This window comes from Amblyraja radiata, chromosome 33, assembly GCF_010909765.2.
Source record: "Amblyraja radiata isolate CabotCenter1 chromosome 33, sAmbRad1.1.pri, whole genome shotgun sequence".
NCBI classification, from domain to species: domain Eukaryota; kingdom Metazoa; phylum Chordata; class Chondrichthyes; order Rajiformes; family Rajidae; genus Amblyraja; species Amblyraja radiata.
In genome coordinates, this window is record NC_045988.1 from 22,497,093 (window position 1) to 22,520,647 (window position 23,555).

The 23,555-nt window shown below is 44.6% G+C and overlaps 1 protein-coding gene and 1 pseudogene across 1 annotated transcript in view; both read right to left on the bottom strand.

Annotated features, from left to right (window-relative positions):
- The window catches only part of vsig10l2 (V-set and immunoglobulin domain containing 10 like 2), an 89,784-nt gene extending 66,574 nt beyond the window's left edge, over window positions 1-23,210 (bottom strand). The window contains exons 1-2 of the mRNA XM_033049548.1: window positions 23,066-23,210; window positions 11,484-11,900 (exon numbers count right to left, since the gene is read on the bottom strand). Of these exons, the coding sequence (XP_032905439.1) occupies window positions 11,484-11,900; window positions 23,066-23,162 (514 nt within the window). The 5' untranslated portion in view covers window positions 23,163-23,210. The remainder of the gene's footprint in view (window positions 1-11,483; window positions 11,901-23,065) is intronic.
- On the bottom strand, window positions 14,656-14,766 carry LOC116991413 (annotated as a pseudogene).
- Window positions 23,211-23,555: the final 345 nt, after the last annotated feature.

Consider the following 23,555-nt stretch of genomic DNA (forward strand, 5'->3'; position numbering starts at 1 on the left):
AAAACATTTTGTTTGAAACACGGTCAGAAATGCATAGCCGAACATCCTCCTGTAACAGTACTTCATTACCCGATTGAAACCAACCATAGATATTGCTGGAGTAACTCAGCGGGTCAGGCAGTGTCTCTGGAGAAAAGGAGTAGGCGACGTTTTGGGTCGAGATATTTCTTCAGACACTCGGATCTCAACCCGAACTTCTCTCCAGAGATGCTGCCTGACCCATTGACTTACTCCAGCATTTTGTGTCTACCTTTGGTGTAAATCAGCAGCTGTAGTTCCTTCCTACACATTTTGAAACCAACCAGTCTAATTGTAAAGTATTGTGTAGGAAGGAACTGCAGATGCTGGTTTAAACCAAAGATAGACACAAAAAGCTGGAGTAACTCAGCGGGATGGGCAGCATCTCTGGAGAGAAGGAATAGGTGATGTTTCGGATGCCTGTCCCATTGAGTTACTCTAGCTTTTTGTGTCTATCTTCAATTGTAAAGTTTTGCTCTTTGACATTAAAACACAGTTCGTAACTGTTGCACGTCCAGTTCTTACCAAGAGCCAATGGAGGCAGGATCCAGAGAAACCTGAACAGAGTTTGAGATTTCCAAGTCAATCCATCACCCATTTCGGGACCATGCTGCGGAAGAGGGCACTGGATGTGCGGAGAACACCCCTCTGACCAACGTGACGTCAGAACAAGTTGTCCTGGGGTGCGTTACTCAGTCCTTTCAGTGGGATTTCCAGCCACAGTGCTTTCATGGGAAGACTGGTGCAATTACAGTGAGGTGCCTGGACTGCTGCGTACAGGCATGGCCCAAGGAACAACAAGAGGCACTGACCAGATCTCAGATAACTATGAATTATTTATTTCATCGTCCTTGATAAACTCCTCTCAAGCTTACTAATCTGCTTTGTGCTCTATCTATTATGCAGAAGTAAACATCTCTCCTTCCCAGCCACTTGTCTGATTGTCTTACTCAATTTAATTAATAACCAAGTGAAACTTTTTTATTGAGGATTTGCTCAAATTGCAGAAATCACTCCTTTTCACATTGATACCTGAGAGTAAGAGACAGAAATCTTACTAATGAATACAGTGACATATTTATAACTTTAAATTATAAGATAGTCTTCATTCTTTAGGCAAAGGATGACTTGCTTCTAGCAGTTTTGCAGGTTCTGGGGTGACCCCTGAAGTCAATGTAGGAACCATCGAAGGGGCAGGAGGTGGCTGAAGGGGAGACGGGTGGGCAGTTGTTGAGATGTTATGCCATTTCAGAATTCATATAGGTCTTCTGTGTGCTTCTGATGCATGGACTTGTGGTTCTCAACACCATTCTATTTGCTCCTTCTTTACTTTGGTGGACTGGGAGGCCATGTTGCAGTTATATTGGGAGGTCATGTCATAGTTATATAAGTTGTTTGTTAGGCCACATTTAGAGTACTGTGTTCAGTTCTGGGCACCATGTTATAGGCAAGATATTGTCAAGTGGGAAAGGGTACAGTGAAGATTTATGAGGATGTTGCTAGGACTAGAGTGTCTGAGCTATAGGGAGAGGTTGAGCAGGCTGCGACTCGATTCCTTGGAGCGCAGGAGGATGAGGGATGTTCTTATAGAGGTGTATAAAAGCATGAGAGGGATAGATCTGGTAGACGCACAGAGTCTTTTGCCCAGAGTAGGGGAATCAAGAACCAGAGAACATAGGTTTAAAGTGAAGGGGAAAAGATCCAGGAATCTGAGGGGTAACTTTTTCACCCACAGACGACACACAAAACAAGATGTCAGAGGAGGGAGTTGAGGCAGAGACTATCGCAAAATTTAAGAAATAATTAGACAGGATAGGACAGGTTTAGAGGATATGGGCCAAATGCTGGCAGGTGGGACTATTGTAGCTGGGACATGTTGATCAGTGTGGGCAAGTTGAGCCGAAGGATCTGTTTCCACACTCTATGACTATGACTCTATGACCATGGGCCAGGGATTCCCTGTAGTCAGTGAGGACATTACATTTCTTTGAAGAGGCTTTGAGCTCATCCTGGAACCGTTGCCTCAGTTTGCCTGGTAATCCCTTCCCTTGACAAGACTCAAGGCTTGCCTCTTTATTTCAGGAGTCTGTTGTTGGCTGGCCAAGCAAAGTGTAAACAGGGTCTGGTTGCTGAGAATGTTGCACTCGGAGCAGACACTGACGCTGGCTCGATTATCTTGCCAGTCCACAAATACACGGCATCAGGGAGCGTGTTATCCAGGGATTTGAATGCGTTATATTAAATATTAAAATAAATTGATAAAAGAAAGAAAGTGGTCAGCAGAATTAGTTTACAGTTGATTCTAACAAGGGGTAATACTAGGAGCATTGGGTTATGAATGGAACAGAACCCTGTGGTATATTGGGCATTTTTCGGCAGAGACTAAGGAGATAGAGACAGATTGGAAGGATGGACAGATAGGTGGTAGATTACATTTAAATGTGAATAAATGTGATATTCGAAATGTTGGTGGGACGAATAAGAAGAAACAACCTAAACTAAACTGGGTACAAAGGCAAAGAAGTCTGCGGGTAAATACACATAGAGGGTTGAAAATGGAAGGACAGTTTGACTCCCACGGCTATCTTGACTTCTCTTCCTCCCACCCTGCTTCCTGTAAGGACTCCATCCCCTATTCCCAATTCCTCCGTCTACGCCGCATCTGCTCCCAGAATGAGGTGTTCCACACCAGGGCATCGCAAATGTCCTCATTCTTCAGGGAACGGGGGTTCCCCTCCGCCACTATAGATGAGGCTCGCACCAGGGTCTCCTCCATACCCCGTAACACTGCTCTCTCTCCCCATCCCCCCACTCGCAAGAAGGGCAGAGTCCCCCTGGTCTTCACCTTTCACCCTACTAGCCGGCACATACAACAAATAGTCCTCCGTCAGTTTCGCCACCTCCAACGTGACCCCACCAATCGCCACATCTTCCCATCTCCCCCCCATCTGTCTTCCGCAAAGACCGCTCCCTCAGCAACTCCATTGTCAATTCTTCCCTTCCCTCCCGCTCCATCCCTTCCCCGGGCACTTTTCCCTTGCAACCGCAAGAGACGCTACACTTGTCGCTTTACCTCCCCCCTCGTCTCCATTCAAGGACCCAAGCAGTCGTTCCAGGTGTGACAGAGGTTCACCTGCACCTCCTCCAACCTCATCTATTGCATCCGCTGCTCTAGATGTCAGCTGATCTACATCGGTGAGACCAAGCGTAGGCTTGGCGATCGTTTTGCCGAACACCTCCGCTCGGTCCGCAATAACCAACCTGACCTCCCGGTGGCCCAGCACTTCAACTCCCCCTCCCACTCCGTATCCGACATCTCTGTCCTGGGCCTCCTCCACGGCCAGAGTGAGCAACACCGGAAATTGGAGGAACAGCACCTCATATTCCGCTTGGGGAGCCTGCACCCTAGTGGCATGAACATTGAATTCTCCCAATTCTGTTAACCCTTGCTGTCTCCTCCCCTTCCTACCTCAGCCCTCGGGCTCCTCCTCCTCCTTTTGCCTTTCTTCACCCCACCTCCCCCCACCCCCTATCAGTCTGAAGAAGGGTTTCGGCCCGAAACGTTGCCTATTTCCTTCGCTCCATAGATGCTGCTGCACCCGCTCAGTTTCTCCAGCACTTTTGTGTACCTGAGAAAGTAGGATCCTGGTTTTATAAATGCAGGTATAGGTTACAAGAGCAAAGAAGTCACGACAAACATTTATAAAAGAGTACTTTGACCATAACTGGAATATTGCGTCTAGTTCTGGATGTCACAGACAAATATTATGGAGAGGATGTGGACAGATTTACTAAAATGATGACACAGGGAACTGCAGATATTGGGATATTGGAGGAACTGAGTGGGTCTGGCAGCTTCGTGTGGCACTGTGGCGCAGAGATGCCCAGCTTTGATCCTGACTACATGTTCTGTCCCTGTGCATGGGTTTTCTCCTGGTGCTCCGATTTCCCCCCACACTCCAAAGCCATACAGATTTGTAGGTTAATTGGCTTTGGAAAAAAATGTAAATTGTCCCTAGTGTGTAGGATAGTGCTAGTGTCCTTGGATTGCTGGTGAGTGTGAACTCGATGGGCAAAGGGTTTGTTTCCACACTGTATCTCTATACTAACCTTAACAAAGCATCGATAGAGGGAATGGGCAGGTAATATTTCAGATCGGGGTCCCTCTTCAGACTGAATTCTTCCAGCACCTTCTGTTTTACTAAAATGATTTTAGGGATAAATAACTTCAGTGTTGTGAATGCAAGACTTCTTCTCTTTAGAACGGAAGAGGTTGTGGGAGACAATGGAAAGCTTAGACAAGGTGGCTAGAGAGAAACTGACCCCATTGCTGTGTGTTATACAGGATAGAATCAGGCCCAGCTCATCCATGCTGACCAAGATGTTTGCCTCTTAGTCCTATAAACAACATCCTTGGAACATAGAATGATAGTGACTGCAAAAGAAACAAAATAACATATGGAGAAACATTTTTACATGGAGCATTATGAGGTCTGGACTCCACTGTGAGCAAAGGTTTAGTTTAGTTTAGTTTGGAGATACAGCGCGGACATAGGCCCTTCGTCCCGCCGATTCCGTGCCGACCAGCTATCTTCGCAGATTACCACGATCCTAGGGACAATTTGTAATTCTATCAAGCCAACTAACCTACAAACCTGTAAGTCTTTGGAGCGTGGGAGGAAACCGGAACACCCGGAGAAAACACACACAGGTCACAGGGAGAACTTACAAACTCCATACAGACAAGCGCCCACAGTCAGCATCGAACCCGGGCTCTGGCACAGTAAGCCAGCAACTTGCCACTCCTCATGAATTTGAGGGGCAGAATTAGATAATTGATCTATTGGGGGTAATTAGGGGTAATTAGGGGTTGATCTATCTTTCCCTCTCAACCCCATTCTCTTCATATTAGTGGAAGTGGGTTTGATTACCTCTAAAGGGTAATTGGATTGGAAAGGAAAGAATGAGCAAGGTGAGGGAGTGGGGCTAGGTGGATTGTTCTAGCACATAACCAGTATAGAATGGATGGGCTGAATAACCTTTATCCATGCTGGAAACATTCGACAATCCTTTGAGGAACTAGAAACTAGGGTGGAGAAGGGTTCTGACTAATAAGGGTAATATTTGCAATTACATTCCAGTAATAACCCACTGCAAGATACTCAAGACCCAATGAATAGGTAGTCTTCATCAGCAAGAAACCCAAGCTCTTCAGTGACTTCAGCCAGCCACAGATCACCATGACTACGCTCCCTTGAGACATATAGGCTTACAGAGCAGCGTACAGACCACACAAGTTGATCACCAGAGGAGCCAGAGTCACGGCAGACTCCTATTAAGTGACCACCATCAGCTCAATTGGATTTTGTTCCGAATTCTTGTAAAGTACCGTGAGAAAATAAAATTTCACAATTGTACTCCTCTTTTTCTCTTCGGTTTGTTAACAAACTGCAATTTCACATGGCCGGCAAAATGAAACCTCAGATCTATTAGAAGGCTGAAGCAAAGAGTAATAAATCATTCAGCTCGATTCTCAAGTATCAAGTCTGGTCCCAACTTTCCACCTTATTAACTTCCAGGGACATGGCAAACTTCCACCGTAAACAAGCACGGAGCCACATTGAATGACAGTGCCAAGATCCACCATTGAGGTCATTATTAAGCTCTGAGAGTTCACTGAATAATAGATTACATCCTGCTCATTTTCAGTGAAAGGGACCTAAAGGAAGTATTGACCACAGAGAGGTTTAAACGCCAATAAACACAGTGTGTCATGAATTAAAATGTAGATGAGTGAATATTGATTTCTCTAATTTTAAGTAAATATCGATTTCTCTAATTTTAAGTAAATATTAATTCATCCAAATCTATGGGTTTTTAGTCCAGTAACTTAAACACCATGTGACTGTCCAAGTTCTAAACCTTCAGAAAGCATAGTTTTAGCATGCAATGAGTGAGCAATTTTAGGAAAAGATAATAATTCTCCAAGCTTTCCTTCACTAGAGTTTTCCACGTATCTAATGTGTGTCATTATTGTACATTAATTGATAAAAAATAATGATCAGCCCTTTATCACTGTAACACATAACTGACCAGGTGAGTCATGGAGTCATACAGCATGGTAATAGGCCCTTCTGCCCAGCATGTCCATGCTGACCAAGATGCCCCATCCAAGCTGGTCCTATATGCTCGCATTTGGCACATATCCCTCTAAACCTTAGATAGACACAAAAAGCTGGAGTAACTCAGCGGGACAGGCAGCATCTCTGGAGAGAAGGCATGGGTGACGTTTCGGATCAAGATCGTTCTTCAGACTCTAAACCTTTCCACCCACGTTCCTCTCCATGACAACCGGTGGTTGAAAGTGAACTACTGAAAAGAAACTGAGAGCAGACAAAATTGCTGGAGAAACTCAGCGTCTATAGAGCGAAGGAAATATGCAACGTTTCGGCCCGAAACGTTGCCTATTTCCTTCGCTCCATAGATGCTGCTGCACCCGCTGAGCTTCTCCAGCACTTTTGTCTACCTTCGATTTTCCAGCATCTGCAGTTCCTTCTTAAACAAGAAACTGAAAGCAAATGAGTATGTTTTTTGTGGAAGAGAATGTAATGCTTGAAGCTGTTCACCAGACTCCCCGGCACTGCCATCATTAATTGTTTTGTAAGCCTCTTCATGAAATGATAAGGTGCTTTAAATATTCAATCCTTTCATTCATGCTTTGACAACAGGGGAGGGAATCTTGTCTTCACAAAGCAGGAGAGGAACTTGAGGCGATGATGTGATCCAGGGCTTTCAAACATGATGGCGTAGAAGCAACAATGTTAATTTAAACCACGATCGTGGTCCAGGAGGAATGGAGTAAGGAATGTGAGAGGTTTCACATGACGCCAGAAATCAGGCACGTCCAAGTGGACGCCGACTGAATATATATCCGATGATAATTACCCATGGATGGTGATCATGTTGCTGTGCAAGGATCATCTTGCTCTTTGTCATTTCGAGGGCGGAGTGGCTGAATGACTAAGTGACTGGGCATCTAAGCGAGATGTCAAAGATAGACACAAAGCGCTGGAGTAACTCAGCGGGTCAGGCAGCATCTCTGGAGAAATAGGATGGGTAACATCTAAACATGCTGTGGACATAAACCACGAGAGAGTATTGCTTTATCGTAGATATTTGTCAGAGATAGATATCCATCATTCATGGGCTGAAAGGACAGGGATGAATTTAGACCCTTCACGGTGTACCACTCGAAGTTAGCATCTGAATGGAACTTAAGAAGTCATTAGACAATAGCAAACACACAGAAACATTGTCAAGAGCTCAAAAACAGATTTATAAAAGAGAGGTCTGATATGCTTGATGGAACGGTGATGGAACGGTGTACTGAATAATTCACACAGTAGAGAGGAGTTTGTTACAGATTGAGTTTCTAATCCTAACTCCCACCTGCTGAAAGATTCTAAGATGAAAGCATCAATAATTGAGCCACTTGTTTTACATTACTGACCTGCTGGTCCACTCCCACAGTGAAGCAAAATCGTGCCCGCGTGTCCTTGGAGAGGGAACACGCGGTGTCCACGGGGACCGCGGGAGGTTTAGTGTATTATTGATAAAGTTGGTGATATATTAATTTGATGACTGTTTGGTTGTCGATATAGGCAGCCTTTGATCGTGTTAATACTCTGTATGTCTGTTTTTGTTTTATGAATAAAAATATTAGTAAAAAGAAAACCGTGAAGCAAAATGGTTTTATCATGTAACAATATATGTTGTAAAAGCTTGCTGCCCTGCTCACCCCACATGTCCCCAGGTACTGACAGAGCTTGGCAAGGCAGGGAGAGAGCAGACTGATGAAGTGCCTCTGTACTCTGCTGAGAACATAAGAACACAAGAGAGAGAAGCAAGAGTTGGTCACTTAAGATCTTGTTTAGTTTAGTTTAGTTTAGTTTAGTTGAGAGATACAATGTGGAAACAGGTCCTTCGGCCCACCGGCTCCTCGCCGACCAGCGATCCCCAGACACTAACACTATCCCGCACATTAGGGACAATTTATAATTCTATCAAAGACAATTAACCATGAGCATGTACGTCTTTGGAGTGTGGGAGGAAACCGGAGCACCTGGAGAAAACCCATGCTGTCACGGGAAGAATGTACAAGCTCTGTACAGACAGCACCCGTAGTCAGGATGGAACCCGGGTCACTAGTGCTGTAAGGCAGCAACTCTACCGCTGCATCACCGTGCCACCTAAACATGACCAAAAAAAAGACTCAATGTAGTGGAGTAATTAACAGGACAGGCAGCATCTCAGGAGAACATGGGTCGGTGACATTTCAGGTAGACATCCTTCTTCAGTCCGGGGAAAGGCCCCAACCTGAAACGTGACCTATCCATGTTTTTCAGAGATGCTGCCTGACCAGCTGAGTTACTCCAGCACTTTGTACCTTTTTTTATAAACTAGCATCTGTGGTTCCTTGCGTCTCCATGGTGACTGACAAATGGTTACATCTCCCTTTCCTATCTCTCTCCCTATATATATGTGCATTCATTTAATAAAGCAGTTTCTAACTGCTGGCCTCAGATCTTAGATTGCAAAGATATCAAAGCAGTGGGCGCCGATCAGTTTTAATGTTGTGCAAGAGCGTTTTCATGCAAGGACAAGTTTCACAGATGGGGAGTTTGTCAAAAGGAGACTTCTCTGCGAGACTGGGAGAAGTTTACATCTGGGGGAAAATTCCTTAGAAGGCAGCACAGCAGTAGAGTTGCTGCCTTACAGCACCTGCAGCGCCGGAGTTCCGGGTCCGATCCCAACTACGGGTGCTGTCTGTATGGAGTTTGTACGTTCTCCCAGTGACCTGCGTGGGCTTTCTCCGAGATCTTCGGTTTCCTCCCACACTCCAAAGACGTACAGGTATGTAGGTTAATTTGGCTTTGGTGTAAATGTAAAAATTGTGTGTGTGGGATAATGTTAATGTGCGGGAATCGCCGGTCAGTACAGTCTCGGTGGGCCGAAGGGCCTGTTTCCACACTGTATCTCAAAACCAAGCTAAACTAAAGGAAGCGTTGCACTAGTGGAATTATTTCTATCAAAATGGGAGAAAATGTTTTAAGCGGTGAAGGTCTCAGATGCAGGGACATTTCAGAGGTCAGCGTTTCACAGTGAGGAAGGTCACACACAATAAGGTTGCAGTTTCAGCGAGGAGCAAGTAACTTTCAGCAGGTTTTGTGCATAGAGTTTCATGGACAACTTTAGCATAATAGTTGGCCAAACATTGTGTGCTATGAAGACCATTATGTCATTAGGGAAAGAATGGTAGGATCTAGAAAGTTTCTGGCTCGCAATAACAAAATTATTTTTTCCACAGGATTTCAAAATCAAGAGTAGTAGGTTTATTTTCGATACTGCAAGCTAAAATACTAAAGGAAGTATGGTACATTGTTTTACAGAGTATCATTGCACAAATATCAATAGAAGCAATTGCTTGTCAACTTCCATGATCCCCTGTTGTGAAACTGACATACTGTGTTTTAATGTGATAATGGTGTCTGATTTCTGCGAGGAGGTTACATGAAAACAATTTTTTTTGTCCTCTTTGCTGTTTAAATAACAGGCAGCTTTTTTTTCTGCTTGTCAATTTCCAAAGTAACTTTTAAGTGGTTCTCAAGTTCACAATCACGATTACATTAAACAATAAACAATTCATAATAATACAATTACAATTCATTCATAATACAAATAACATTCCCTAAAGCATCACACAAGTTATATCCAATTTGTTTTATGGAAACATGCACAATACGAGACGATAGAACTGTATTTATCCCAGCATGGAAATTGATCTGCAACAGTCAAAGAAAACACAAAATACATGAAACATGTGTTAGGGCAGAACTATTTGTGCAATGAAATAGGTGGCCCATTCAACTCTTCCCCATCCTAACCCCCTCTGTATCTATATTACAAAACCTTCAGCTGAATAGATTGGGTGAATACAATGTCAGTTATTTGCCCTGAGTAGGGGAATCAAACACCATAGGTTCACGGAGAGAGGGGAAAGATCTAATATGAAACTGAGGGGCAACATTTTCACACAGAGTGGTGAGTATATGGAATGAGCTACCAGAGGAGTTATATATGGCAGGTACTATCACAACAGGTAAAAGACATTTGGACAGGTACATGGATAGGAAATGTTTAGAGGGATATGGGCCAAACATGGGCAGGTGGGACTAGCATAGATGGGGCATATTGGTCAGCATGGGCTAGTTGGGCCGAAGGGCCTGTTTCTGTGCTGCGACTATAACTGTAATCTGATCTTGACAACATGGGCATGTTGGTTGGCATGGGTACGTTGGGCCGAAGGGCCTGTCTTCATGCTACATGACTCTATAACTCCATGATTTTAAGTAGTTCTCTAGTTCCCAATCAAAATTACATTATAATCAATACAGCACCTCCTATTACAAATAAAGTTCCCTAATACATCACATCTTAAATACAATTCTTGGTTTGAAAATATGCATTGGGGAAGAACATCCTGCATAATAAACGAGCTGGCCCATTCAACCCCTCCCCACCCTAACCCTCTGTGTGTGTCTGCGTGTAAGCCAAAACCTTCAGGAAAGTAATGGTCAGATAGAATACGAGATGAGATGAAGTTTCACCATTGGAATCTACCAGCTGTGGCACAGTGGCACGGCTAATTGAGCTGTTTCCTCATCTCGTCAAAGTCCCTGGTTCGACCCTGACGTCGGGTACTGTCTGTGTGGAGTTTGCAGATTCTCCCGACGACCACGTGAGTTTCCTCCGATTTCCTCCCACATCCCAAAGACGTGCGGGTTTGTAGGTCAATTGCCCCTCTGTAAAATTGGCCCTCATGCAAGGGGAGTGGATGTAAAAATGGGATAACATAGAACTAGTGATTGGTGATTGGCCTGGACTCGGTGAGCTGAAGGGCCTGTTTCCATTGCAGTCTCTCTAAACCCGATGAATTCTGCAACAACAGTTAGGAGGGCGTCTCAGCATAGTCTGCAAATGCTCTCTGAATTTAGACTGGGTCAACGCGTAGATAAAGGTGTTCGTGCAGCAGCTCAGCAGCTGAAGCATGAAGCCAATCTCCTGAACAAAGTTGGGTGGAACTTCAGAACTGAAACCCAAATACCATGTTTGGTTCCACAAGCAGTGCACAGCCAAGGTTGACCATAACAGTATGAAATTCCCAGAGATGAGAAACAGCAAAATGATAGACTTCCTTCGGTTCTCCATCTCTGGGTCTCTGGAGTTCTCCAAACCATTGTGACACCGGAGCCGTCTCCTGGCCTTGCTGACTACTGAGATGTGCCTGACCGTTAAACCATTCAACAGCAGAATCATAACAAATGCCATCCCTGGGGTAAGAATGTAATGCAATGTTTCGAAAGCCCCCCAAGCCCGTGAGTATAGAGATTCGTATTCCACATTACAAAACCAAGGGTTGTTCAATAGCCAGTATTGCCCGCTGAGCATGAAATACCAGCTGATGTTCTTCAGGCAGCTCAGCGCGGTCACCGTTCCCAGGACCGCGGCCGCCATCTTGCCCGTGCAGTGCTTGGTCTTCAGCTTCTGGCAGCAAATGTTCACAAACCGGTCGAAGGTGAAGGAGACGGTGAACCAGACAGAACAGTCGCTGGCGGCAAACAGGACGCTGGCGTGGATGTTGCACACATGCAGCGACTCCATAAACAGGAATCGGTGCCAGAAAACAATCGGGATGTGCCTCAGGATCAGGTCGATGACGATCACCAGGAGATCCGCCGCTGCCATGGCAACCAGGTAACGAGTGACGTTTTTGGACAGGCCACACTTTCGCCGAGAAAATATTATAATCGTCATTATGTTGGCTGTGAGAGTGGGGAATAAACAGGGAAATAGTGCATCAGGCCACAAGTATGTTTATCAGTTTGGTTAAGTATTATAGTCAAAAACTCACACAGCTGAGACATACAGGTATATGTGTAAATTGTCCCTCGTGGGTGTAAGATAGTGTTAATGTGCCGGGATCACTGGTCGGCGCGGACTCGGTGACCAAAGGGCCTGTTTCCGCATTGTATCTTTAAGAGTAACATTAAACGAGAACTTACCAGTTCGAAGTTTGATCTGTATTTTATGAGGAGTAACGTTGAGGGAATACATGAAGAACCCGCCACCTCGCACGTGCTTCATTCTTCAAAGCAGCGGAGTGAATCACAGATACGTGTAATGACTTAAGCATAGTAAGATTAGAGAAAAGATACCAGTTGTGTTTATGATCAAGGGTGGGAGCGGAGGGCATATATTCCCTCAACGTTACTCCTCATAAAATACAGATCAAACTTCGAACTGGTAAGTTCTCGTTTAATCTTACTATTTTACATCGGAGTCACGTGAGTGACTACATGAAGATTTCAAAGCTCTGTGATTCAAGCCGTGGAACGAGTCCATCATCACGTCTGCCTTGGTTTTGGGGAGAATAGTGATAACATATTAAACATCAATATGATATATATAAATAACCATAAAGTTAATAATTGATAGCCCCTGTTTTTTGGGGTAAATTATGGTACAGAAACTTAATAATGTTTCTGAAAAATTCCAGTTTCCATTACTGGTTAGTTATAATCCTTAGAATGTTCTTTCCGATGGCCATCCTGCAGTCCTGAGGATTTTATCCATAGGAACCTCCAATTTAAATGCTGCCGACGTTGCTGCAGCCTGGTGGAGTGAGATTTTAACCCAGTTAGTGTTTACACCAACTTAATGTCAATACTATGTTAGCCATTTAGCTGGCTGGCCTGTTATTCTTTAATGAGGCTGTCTGTCGTTGATGAGAAGTTCCTCTTCTGTGCCACTTATGGTCTGGGTTTGTTCCATGTATATTTGTAGATGTCTCACAACACAGTCAATCATCTGTAGGGTAGGCTCTAAAAAATGTTATTTTAAGGCCTGCTGACCCCTGTCTGTTTAGTTCCCTAATTCCTGAATATAGAAGTGTAAGTTGCCAGGTGAACTGGTCAAGGTATCCAGCCTTAATTTGGTAGGGACTGAGTCCTTAGTGCCGTGACCTAAGCCATCAGCATGACAGTTTTGTAAAATGTCAAAACCTGTAATGACAGCGCTGTGGCTGGAGCCCAGTTCTTTAACAACGTTAAGACGATGCTGATGTCCCATATTTGGGAATACCTGGTCTTTGGGGAATTCTCATAAAAAGTGTCCCTCATAAGCTGTTGTTCCGTTCTCTTGCCATAGGTAAGTAGATGGGCCACTTCTGGCACAGTTGATGTCACTAATACTAAGCCCCTGTAGGTTAACAAAGCTTCCAAACAGGCTGGATGATGTATTATGGTTGCAACACATCTCCCATTAGTTTATGTATTTTAGACATTGTCTTTAGGTTGATTGTCTGTGGCCCGCTGTGATCATGTCCATTGCTCTGGCCGTCTGTTTTGGATGGTGCTGCATGGTTCTAATCTCATTCCCTAATACCACCTAGAACCATGGTTGGGTAGGTCAGTCGGGTACTGTTAAAAACACCAGACGCAGAGTCTCGTAGTATTTCCCTTAGTACCCCCCCCCCCCCCCCTGATGAGGTTGCCAAATTGTGTTGGCCAGATTGTTACATGATGTAGATTCCCTTTCACCCATGTGGTTGATATGTGCTACCACAGTAGTGTTGTTAATTTATAATCTAATAACCTGTTTAATATATTCCAGAGCAACATGACTTTAGGCCATGGAAAAACACCCAACATTTCCAGGTAGTTATGCCCAGTGTTAGTAATAATGATGCTTGCTGTGTATTCCATCTTCCTCCACAGCTGGAGATGGAGTTGGTAACACACCATCCTAGTGCATAGTATCCATATGTAGGACCATAGACTGGTTGCTGACAATTATAGGATTGGAGCAATGCCCAATGTTATCTTTCCACCATTTAGTTCCAATATGGCTTCTGTATGGCTTCATCATTCTATTGAAATGATCACCATTAATTTTAAGAGCTCATATTTTGGCCCTCTGTAAATCTTTATAATGTAAGGGTCTGAATTATGTGGCTGGAAACCATATGTTGCTAATATTCTTGCTACCAGTCTGATGGATGGTTTATCCTCATGTCAATGATTTTGCTGTATGCCTCTATTAAGGTTGTAACCTCTGTTGGCAAAGTTACTGACATGAGGAACTGAGTTAATGGTGAACCCCAAATAATCCCTTTAGTTTGAAGGCTTTAATTTTGATTTAATTGGATGGATAATGATCCTAGTTTCCAAATAATTGTTAAGTGGCTGTTACCGTTTGTTCAGCCCGTCCTAAGTTTCCACACAGTTAGTATGTCATCCAAAGAAGCCATTACCATTGTGTGGCTGGTTGTCATATTTTGTAAATAACCTAGGTGCTAATGTAAACACATTAGGTAGTGCTCTATACTGCTAGAGCTGAGCCATCCAATTAGATAAAAATAACGTCCGTGGTCACCTGTTATGGGTACTGAAATTGTAAGCATCCTTTGAATCAATGCTTGCCATTTTCGTTCTTAAAACGAATATACTTATCAATAGAAAAGGTTTCTGTTCTTAAAACGAATATATCGTTTTATTTATTTTCACTTTCCATCTATTTATTTATTTATTTAATTTTATGATATATGGTCCCTAGATAAGGGACATATCAGACATTTAAACTGATGAACAGATATTATACTTGATCTTAGCCAAAAAGCCGAGATCTGATCTATGATTGATGCGTCAAGCGCCATATCCTATTTTGTTAGGAAGGGAATGCGTAGATAATAACTCTTCCCTTGCAATGCAGCTAAAACCCCATCTGTTGCTGATGTCCAGTGTCTGTATCCCTTATGACATACTTTGTAATTGGTGATTATGTCTGGATACGAGTAGATCGGCATCTGGTGTTCCATATCGTGTAGAAACATCAGCAAATACTATAGCCCAACTTGGTGTTCTCCTCCAAATTCCTCTCTCGATATATCAGCTGGACTAGAAGTTTATGTGTTGTAAAATTCTATTGTGTATCCCCGGATACTGTTTACGATATGAGTGTCAAAAAGTTATTTATTCTATGTCTTCTCGCACCAACCTCCTTGCTTCCTTCTGGTTTTACTGTTTTCATCTGGATCCCCGAGGCCGTGTGTTGTGGGTGTACACATCTTCCAGCATAGGGGCGATACCTTTGAGGATGATGTTTGGACGTTTAGATGAGCTCCAGTTTGGCTTCATTGTCCAACTCCTTGACCTTCTAGATAGGTCACCCCCAAATAAAATGATTTTGCTAGGAGGTTTCGGGTTTACACAGGCCCGCGTCAATCCCGGTTGGATGTAACCAGATGCATAAATTGATTAGTTTAGTACATTCAGGGATTTACAATCCCCGGTGGCAAGTGACAGCTATGGTATCAGCTAATGTTTGCCCCTGCAGTAGATAGAAAACATATGGTCTATGCTGGCTTCTAACCTGGTTTGTAGATCTTTCCCAGTTAGCTTTACTCACAGCTGTACTGTTGTTCCCCCTGAAACATAGACAGACATTCCCGTGTGACTTCCCAGATGGGAATGGAATTTGTCAGTAAATTTTTGGACTGCTAAATCCTTCAGTCACAACATAAGTATTCCTGTATTTCTATCAGGAAAGGACCAATAATGCACTCTATGTACTTTGTGACTTAGAAAAGGCATCACCTCATTGTTACAGCTCTTACATCTGTTTACCTGTCAGGGTTTGCTCTAGACTTGACCCCAGCTCTCTTCTGACAGAAGAGTCTACTGGGGAGAGAGAAGCATGATTATAGCCCTATAGAAAAGGTGCTGCTTCCTTCTCCCTGAGTCTGTCTTTTCCTCAACCACTTCCCTGTAATAGTAGAGTGAAATACAGCCCTGTATAAGGTGCTGCTATGGGACTTACCCACTGGAGGATTTCTTCTTGGACCTGCATCGCTGCAAAACGGTATGTTCTCGCAGGTGCAGGCCCCGCAGTGCCAATGCGGTGCAGTGTACACGGCCACTGTGCCGCCTGTATCCCCGTTGGCCTGCGGTGCTCCAAAGCGCGGTGCAGTGCTCACAGCACTGAGCCGCCCGTACTGCCGTTAGCCTGCGGTGCTCCAACGCGGTTCAGTCCCTCGGGGAGCTGGCCGCTCGCGACTCGCAGGTCTGGCAGTTTTAATGCGGTGCAGTGCTTCCCGCACTGTGCCGCTCCTTCTCTACTTGGGCCTGCGGTGCTCCAACGCGCGGTGCAGTGCTCACAGCACTGAGCCGCCCGTACTGCCGTTAGCCTGCGGTGCTCCAACGCGGTGCAGTCCTCTCGGGGAGCTGGCCGCTCGCAGCCGCAGGTCTGGCAGTTTAAACAACGCGGTGCAGTGCTTCCTGCACTGTGCCGCTCCTCTCCACTTGGGCCTGGGGTGCTCCAACGCGGTCCAGTCCTCTCGGGGAACTGGCCGCTCGCGACCCAGGCCCAGCGGCTCCAACGCGTACTCAGTGCTCTCGGGCACTGCCCGCTTGCCGCTATTTTTAGTGCTGTGGAAAAAAACTCAGCACCTTCCAGCCCCTCGGACCCATGTAGTATAGGTCCGTGGGGCTGTTGTCCGAGCCGTCGGAATGACGGCTCCAGAATGCTCCACCGCTGTCGGCGTCCTGCTGGAGCTGAGGTCGGCTCCGGCTCCCGTTTAAGGGAGATAGTGGTGCCCCCGGCCGTTGCTGGCTGCCTGCAGTTCTGCAGACTCTCCCCAGCCAGTTTTCATCAGCCTGCCTGTAAAAAAGGTAAGTCAAGAAACTAAGTTCTCCTACCTTACTTGTTGCAGGTTCAACCCTGCCGTTTGGGAGGAACGTCCTCCCCTCGTAATGACTTGTTCACAATGCGTGTAGCGATAATGACACACGTGCGTAGTGGCGGGTTCTTCATGTAGTCACTCACGTGACTCCGAAGTAAAATCTAAATTAAAGTCCTTCCATCCTGCCATGCTGACCAAGACGTCCATCTAAGCAAGTCCCATTTACATGCATTTGACATGCATGCTTCTAAACCTTTCAAATCAATCTACCTGTTCAAATGCCATTTTTGATGTTGTTACTGTACCAGTCTTAATGAATTTCTCTTGCACCTCATTCTAACTACGTACCACTCTGTGGGGGAAAAAGTTACTCCTCGAGTTCCTATTCAATCTTCACTTCTCACTTTAAATATGTGCCCTCCAGTTCGTGGTTCCTCAACTCTGGGAATGTGTGCATTCACCCAATCTATGCTTCTCACAATTTTATACACCTCTAAAAGATTTCCCCTCAGTCTCCTACTCTCCAAGGGAAAGTCTCCCCCAGCCTCTCCCTAGAATTCTGTCCCTCGAGTCCTGGCAACATCCTCATGAACTCTTTCCAGCTTAATTGCTCTTTCTTACAGCAGGATGACCAAAACTCCACACAATACCCCAATTGATGTTTCACACATCAACGATTTGTACAATTGCAACATAAAATCCCAACCTATACTGTACGCCCTTACTGATGAAGGTCAACATGCCAAAAGTCCTCTTCATCACTCTATCTACTTGTGATGCCACTGTACTTATACTCCTAAGTCCCTCTCTTCTATAATACTCCCCAGGGACGACCGTTCACTGTGTAAGTCCTACCCTATCTCGGTTTCATTTCCAAAAATGCAACATCTCACACCTTTCTAAATTAAACATATATTTTGAGATATCCAGCCCCTCCTGTATTGTAAAGTGGACTATCCCCAAGACATCTCCAAACTCCCAAACTTTCATGTCTTTCTCCTCGGCAAAAAAGAGGCAAAATATCCATTGAGGACCTCGGCCATTTCCTGCAGCTCCACACAAAGATGTCCACTTTGGTCTCCGAGGGGCCCGATTCTCTCCCGAATTGCAGTTTTACTCTGAATATACTTACAAAAGCTTTGGATTCTCCTCAATCCTCACTGCCAAATCTATTGTATATCCCCTTTATTCGCCTGATTTCCTTCTTAAGTATACTCTTGCATCCTCTATACTCATCCAGGGATTAACTGGATCCCATTTGCTTGTCCCTGACCCTTGCCTCCTTTTCTCTGACCAGAGCTCTTGCAACCCAAGGTTTCCCACTCCTGATGGCCTCGCCCTTCACTCTAAGGGGAACAGGCAGAGCTAGACCTCGCGCAATCTCACTTTTAAAATCCTCCAGATTACAACACGGGCTTTTGCCTGCAAATATTCTACTCCAATCAAAGTTTGCAAGCGCCTCCCATCAAATACCATAAAAAAATAAGTAATAGAAATGTGGTCACTGGTCCTAAAATGCTCTCCCACTGACACCACAAGTGTGTCGTGATATCAGCTGATTTGTTACTGTATTAAAAGTGTTATTTGTCTTATCCATTCAGAGGAATTCAGTGAGCTTTCCTCATCATTGTTGATCTGAGATGAACGTGGATCAAGGTCACACTACGGAGACTGGATAAAGATGGTAGAGTTTCTATCAGGTCAGGACATACACAATCCAGATGTTATTTTACAGCAATCCAGTAGTTTTGTGGCTACATCCACTGACTAAAAACTTTATTTTTTGATCAATTAATTGCTTGATTTTACATCCCTCCGCTGCTGTGATGGAATCTGATCCCATATCTCCTGGATTAATGAAGGCACAAGGGAAATTGCAGATGCTGGGATCATGAGGAATAGACAAAGTGCTGGAGAAACTCAGTGACTCTTGCAGCATCTGTGGAGGAAATGGACAGACAATGGATATCAACCCACGTGCTCCAAAGTGAAAAACAAGTCTAGGTAATGAGAGAGGCTGATGCAAGGAACCCCTGCATTGAATGTCTATTTTGGCATGATGCAAGATGAAAATCATCTCAGTGCAGATACTTCATAGTTGAATAACATCCGATACTATGCAATCAAATTTCTTGGCGTTCAACTTCACTATCACAGTTTAAAATCATACCTAGTAAAACCATTGCTACCTATTTTTCACCAGAGAACAAGGAACAATAAGTGACATTGTGGTGGGGGAATGGGAGGGTGAGATTTGAAACAGCTTTGCATCTCTATATTTATAATATCTAAAAAGATTATAATATCTTTGTATTGCAACAAGGGCGCACGGCGGTGGAGTTGCTGCCTTACAGCGCCGGGACCCGGGTTCGATCCGGACTATGAGTGCTCTCTGTACAGAGTTTATACGTTCTCCCCATGACCACGTGGGCTTTCTCCGAGATCCTAGGTTTCGCTGCGCACTCCAAAGACGTGCAGGTTTGTAGGGTGATTGGCTTGGTCGAAATGTAAATTGTCCCTAGTGTGTGTAGGATAGTATTAGTGTGCGGGGATCGCTGGACGGTGCGCCCTGGGTGGGCTGAAGGGCCTGTTTCCGTGCTGTATCTCTAAACTAAACTAGATCAGGAACTGTTCTCGGGCAGTAAGATGACCACAGTGGGCAGGAGCAGGTTAGACACTGTATATGATGGAGATACTGACATGCCACAATTGCCTAGAGAGTCCCGGAATTTAGACCCAGCAACAATGTATTTACAAATCAGGATAGTGAATCTGGTGGAGAGATGTTTCTGTGTTGATGTTCCATACTGCTGCTTTCTTGTGGTAAGGTTGTAAGGGGAGAAGTGCTGCTAGTGAAACCTCAGTGAGCCGAACCAGAAGGGTTCCAGCCCAAAATATCACCTGTCCATAATGGGTTTTGGCCCGATTTCCTTCGCTCCATAGATGCTGCTGCACCCGCTGAGTTTCTCCAGCACTTTGGTCTGCCTTCGATTTTCTAGCATCTGCAGTTCCTTCTTAAACACCTGTCCATGACCTCCTGCTGCCTGACCTGCTCAATTACTCCAGCATTTCTTGTCTTTTTTTTGGTAAACCAGCATCTGTTGTTCCTTATGTCCTGCAGTTCCTTATGAGTGGCTATTGTGCACTTTATAGTTGGTACTGTAGGCAAGATGCACTGGGAATGATGAGGTTAGAACATCACATATCAGTCAAACAGGCAGCTCTGCCTGTGTGATATTCCTAAGCCGAACTCATCCAGGCAAATGGAGACAGACACAAAACGCTGGAGTAACTCAGCGGGACAGGCAGCATCTCTGGAGAGAAGGATTGGATGACGTTTCGGGTCGAGACCATTCTTCAGACTGAGAATCGGGGAGAGGGAGACACAGAGATATGGAAGGGTGAGGTGTGAAAACATCAGATCAAAGCCGACGATGTTAAGGAATTGCAGAATGGTACATTGTTGGCTATGGGGAAGGTGACATGGAGGCAAACAATCAGTAACATTAATCAGAAGGACAGTGAAACTAGTCGGAGAACTAGAGTGGGGAGGGACGGTGAGAGAGGGAAAGCAAGGGTAAATGGGGAACATAGATTCCTTAATGATAGGTATAGACACTTTGGCAAGTTAGGAGATGAGACAATTGCCAAAGAATACCCAGCCTTTACCCTGCTGCTTCAGACACAGTATATACTCAGTTGGACCAGTTGGGTTTCTGGTTGACGATGACCGTTAGAATATTGCCGGTGGGGATTCTGTAATGGTCACATTGTAAATGTCAAGGGGAAGCAGACAAACTCTGGCATGTTGAAGATGCTCATTATCTGCTACTTGTTATTTGTCACCCATCACACATGCCTGAAGATTGTTTGCATCAGCAGAGTGTAGACTTGGCTTCACCACCAGAGCAATGCAGGTGGGTGTAAACCTGTGGGCTATTTTCTCTTGACTGTAGGAGGTTGAGGGGAGATTTGATAGAAGTACATAAAATTATGAGGCATAGATAGGGTAGACAATCAGAACCTTTTTCTCAGGGTGGAAATGTCCTACACTAGAGGACATAGCTATAAGGTGAGAGGGGGGAACATTATTTTCGATAAACAAATGGTAATAGAGGGATGTGGATCATGTCCAGGCAGATGAGATCAGTTTAAATTTGCTTCATGTTCAGCACAGACATTGTGGGCTGAAGGGCCTGTTCCTGTTCTGTTCCATGTTCTGAGTGGCATATTTTCTGGATTCTTGGATGTAAATGGCTGAATACTCCAACACTGATTTAATTTACATTGGTGTTAAGCTGTTAAACAGTAGTTTAATACATTTTGCAGCAAACCCAGCAGGTTTCAAGTGTGTAGTGGAAGCAGTATCCAGTGAGATACAAACTTTACCCTCAGGAAACAGCGTGAACACCATCCCCATATGCTCCTCTCACACCCATTTCTTGATTATCCCCTCTTCTTCACACACCCCCACCCCACCCCCATTCCTTTTCCTCTCCAGGTCTGACACCGTTTTGTCTCATGTTCATCTCTAGCCTTTGTCACCTACTCCACACATCTTCGAATCAAGCCCCCTCACCTGTATCCACCTATCACTTGCCAGATTTTGTCCTGTCTCCACATCTGTTTTCCAGTTATCCTCCCCTACTCCATCAGACTGAAAAAGGGTACCGTCCCAAAATGCCACCTGTCCATTCAGTGGTGCAGTGGTAGAGTTGCTGCCTTACAGGTCCAGAGACCCGGGTTCGATCCTGACCTCGGGTGCTGTCTGCTTGGAGTTTGAACATTCTCCCTATGACCACGTGGATTGCCTTTGGTTTGATTGCTCTGGTTTCCTCCCACATACCAAAAACATACAGGTTTGTAGGTTAATTGGTCTCTGAAAACGAAAAATATTTTAATCAAATGAAACATGTAGGTGAAAGTTCAAGAATTTCTATAAATTGTATGATTTTGAAGAACTAAATAAATAGCGTGACATTTAGTGCTTGTGTAGCAGATCATTAAGGGCGGAGAGCAAGTCGATGAGTTGTTTTGAGAGGTATAGAAGTGTGAAAACTCACACCTCCAGATTCAGGGACAGTTTTTTCCCCAGCTGTTATCAGGCAACTGAATCATCCCACCTAAACTGGAGAACAATCCTGAACTACCTCAGTGGAGACCCTCGGACTATCTTTGATCGGGCTTTACAGGCTTTATCTTGCACTAAACACTATTCATGTTATTCCCTCTATCATGTACCTGTGATCCGTGAAGGGCTTAATTATAATCATGTATTATCTTTCTGCTGACTGGTTAGCACGCAACAAAAGCTTTCCACTGTACCTCGGTACACATGACAATAAACTAAACTAAAGGAAAGGTATTTTTTACCAGTTTGTTTAGTTTAGTTTAGAGATACAGCGCGGAAACAGGCTCTTCGGCCCACCGGGCCCGCGCCCATCAGCAACCCCCGCACATTAACACTATCCTTCACCAACTAGGGGCAATTCTTCCATTTACCAAGCCAATTAACCTCCTAACCTGTATGTCTTTGGAGTGTGGGAGGAAACCGAAAATCTCAGAGAAAACCCACGCAGGTCACGGGGAGAACGTACAAACTCCGTACAGACAGCACCCGTAGCGGGATCAAACCCGGGTCTCCGACGCTGCATTCGCTGTGTGGAAGCAACGCTACGCATTATCGGGCTACGGGGCTTTACATAAGGTGATGGCACCGGCACTACTCTCAGAGCTGGGGAAGATTTAAAACTAAGCTACTAAAGGATTTTTGAATCTATTGGGGTTTTGGTAGAGAGAAAGTAGAACCTTCTGAATGAGTGATGGTAACGAGAGATCAAGAATTATTTAGCATTAAAATCATTGGCAAATGTTCAAGACAACACCCTTAGAATTGCAAGGATTGGCACACTATCAAAAAAGATGAAGGGAACTGATTCCATAACACATTTTAAAAACGTAATCAGGCAGACCATTACATTTAAGGAGTCTACAGGATTGGGGACAAAACTGAGATACAGAATCAGGCACAAAGCAAATCTATAAGAGTCCCTTCCAGCACAGAGGACTAAATACAGTGAAATATGTTTTGCAGATGTAATAGAGACACAAGGGACTGCAGATACTATTTGTTACAGAATTAATGTCTGGACGCAGAGTTTAACGAGGCAGAGATGGAGAGAGAATGAAACAGGAGCAATGCACTAAAATAAAACAAATGGAATTAATTTTGTGGACCACGAGACTTACCAGGAACACCCACAAATATGAGGATAGGGTAGTAGACTTTCTCCACATCCTGGAGGGCAAATAATATCTGGTTCTGCAACTGGATCCAGTCGACCATTCTCAGTTCCTCTGGTGGTGCTGCTAATCCTTGTCAGTGCTGGAGACTCTGCTCTCTCTCAACCTGTGGATTTACAAGCATCGCCTTTTTAACAGGAGGGAATTCTCCAGTGGCACAACTAGGGTCTTTGGGGAACGAGGTTAATTGCAGGCACTGTGGCCAATGGCAAGAATATGTTTTACCCAAAATACATTGGCATTAATGGGGCCAGGCTGGGTTGTGATTATAATGGCAATTTATGTTCATCTTTACAAAGATTGTCCCAATGTGTAGGATGGGACTGCGGACGCTGGTTTAAACCGAAGATGACCTGTTTATTGTGTGTTTGTTTCGTGCATGTTTATTGGCTGTTTTTTCCAACACTGTAGATCGCTGAAGAAGGGTCTTGACCCG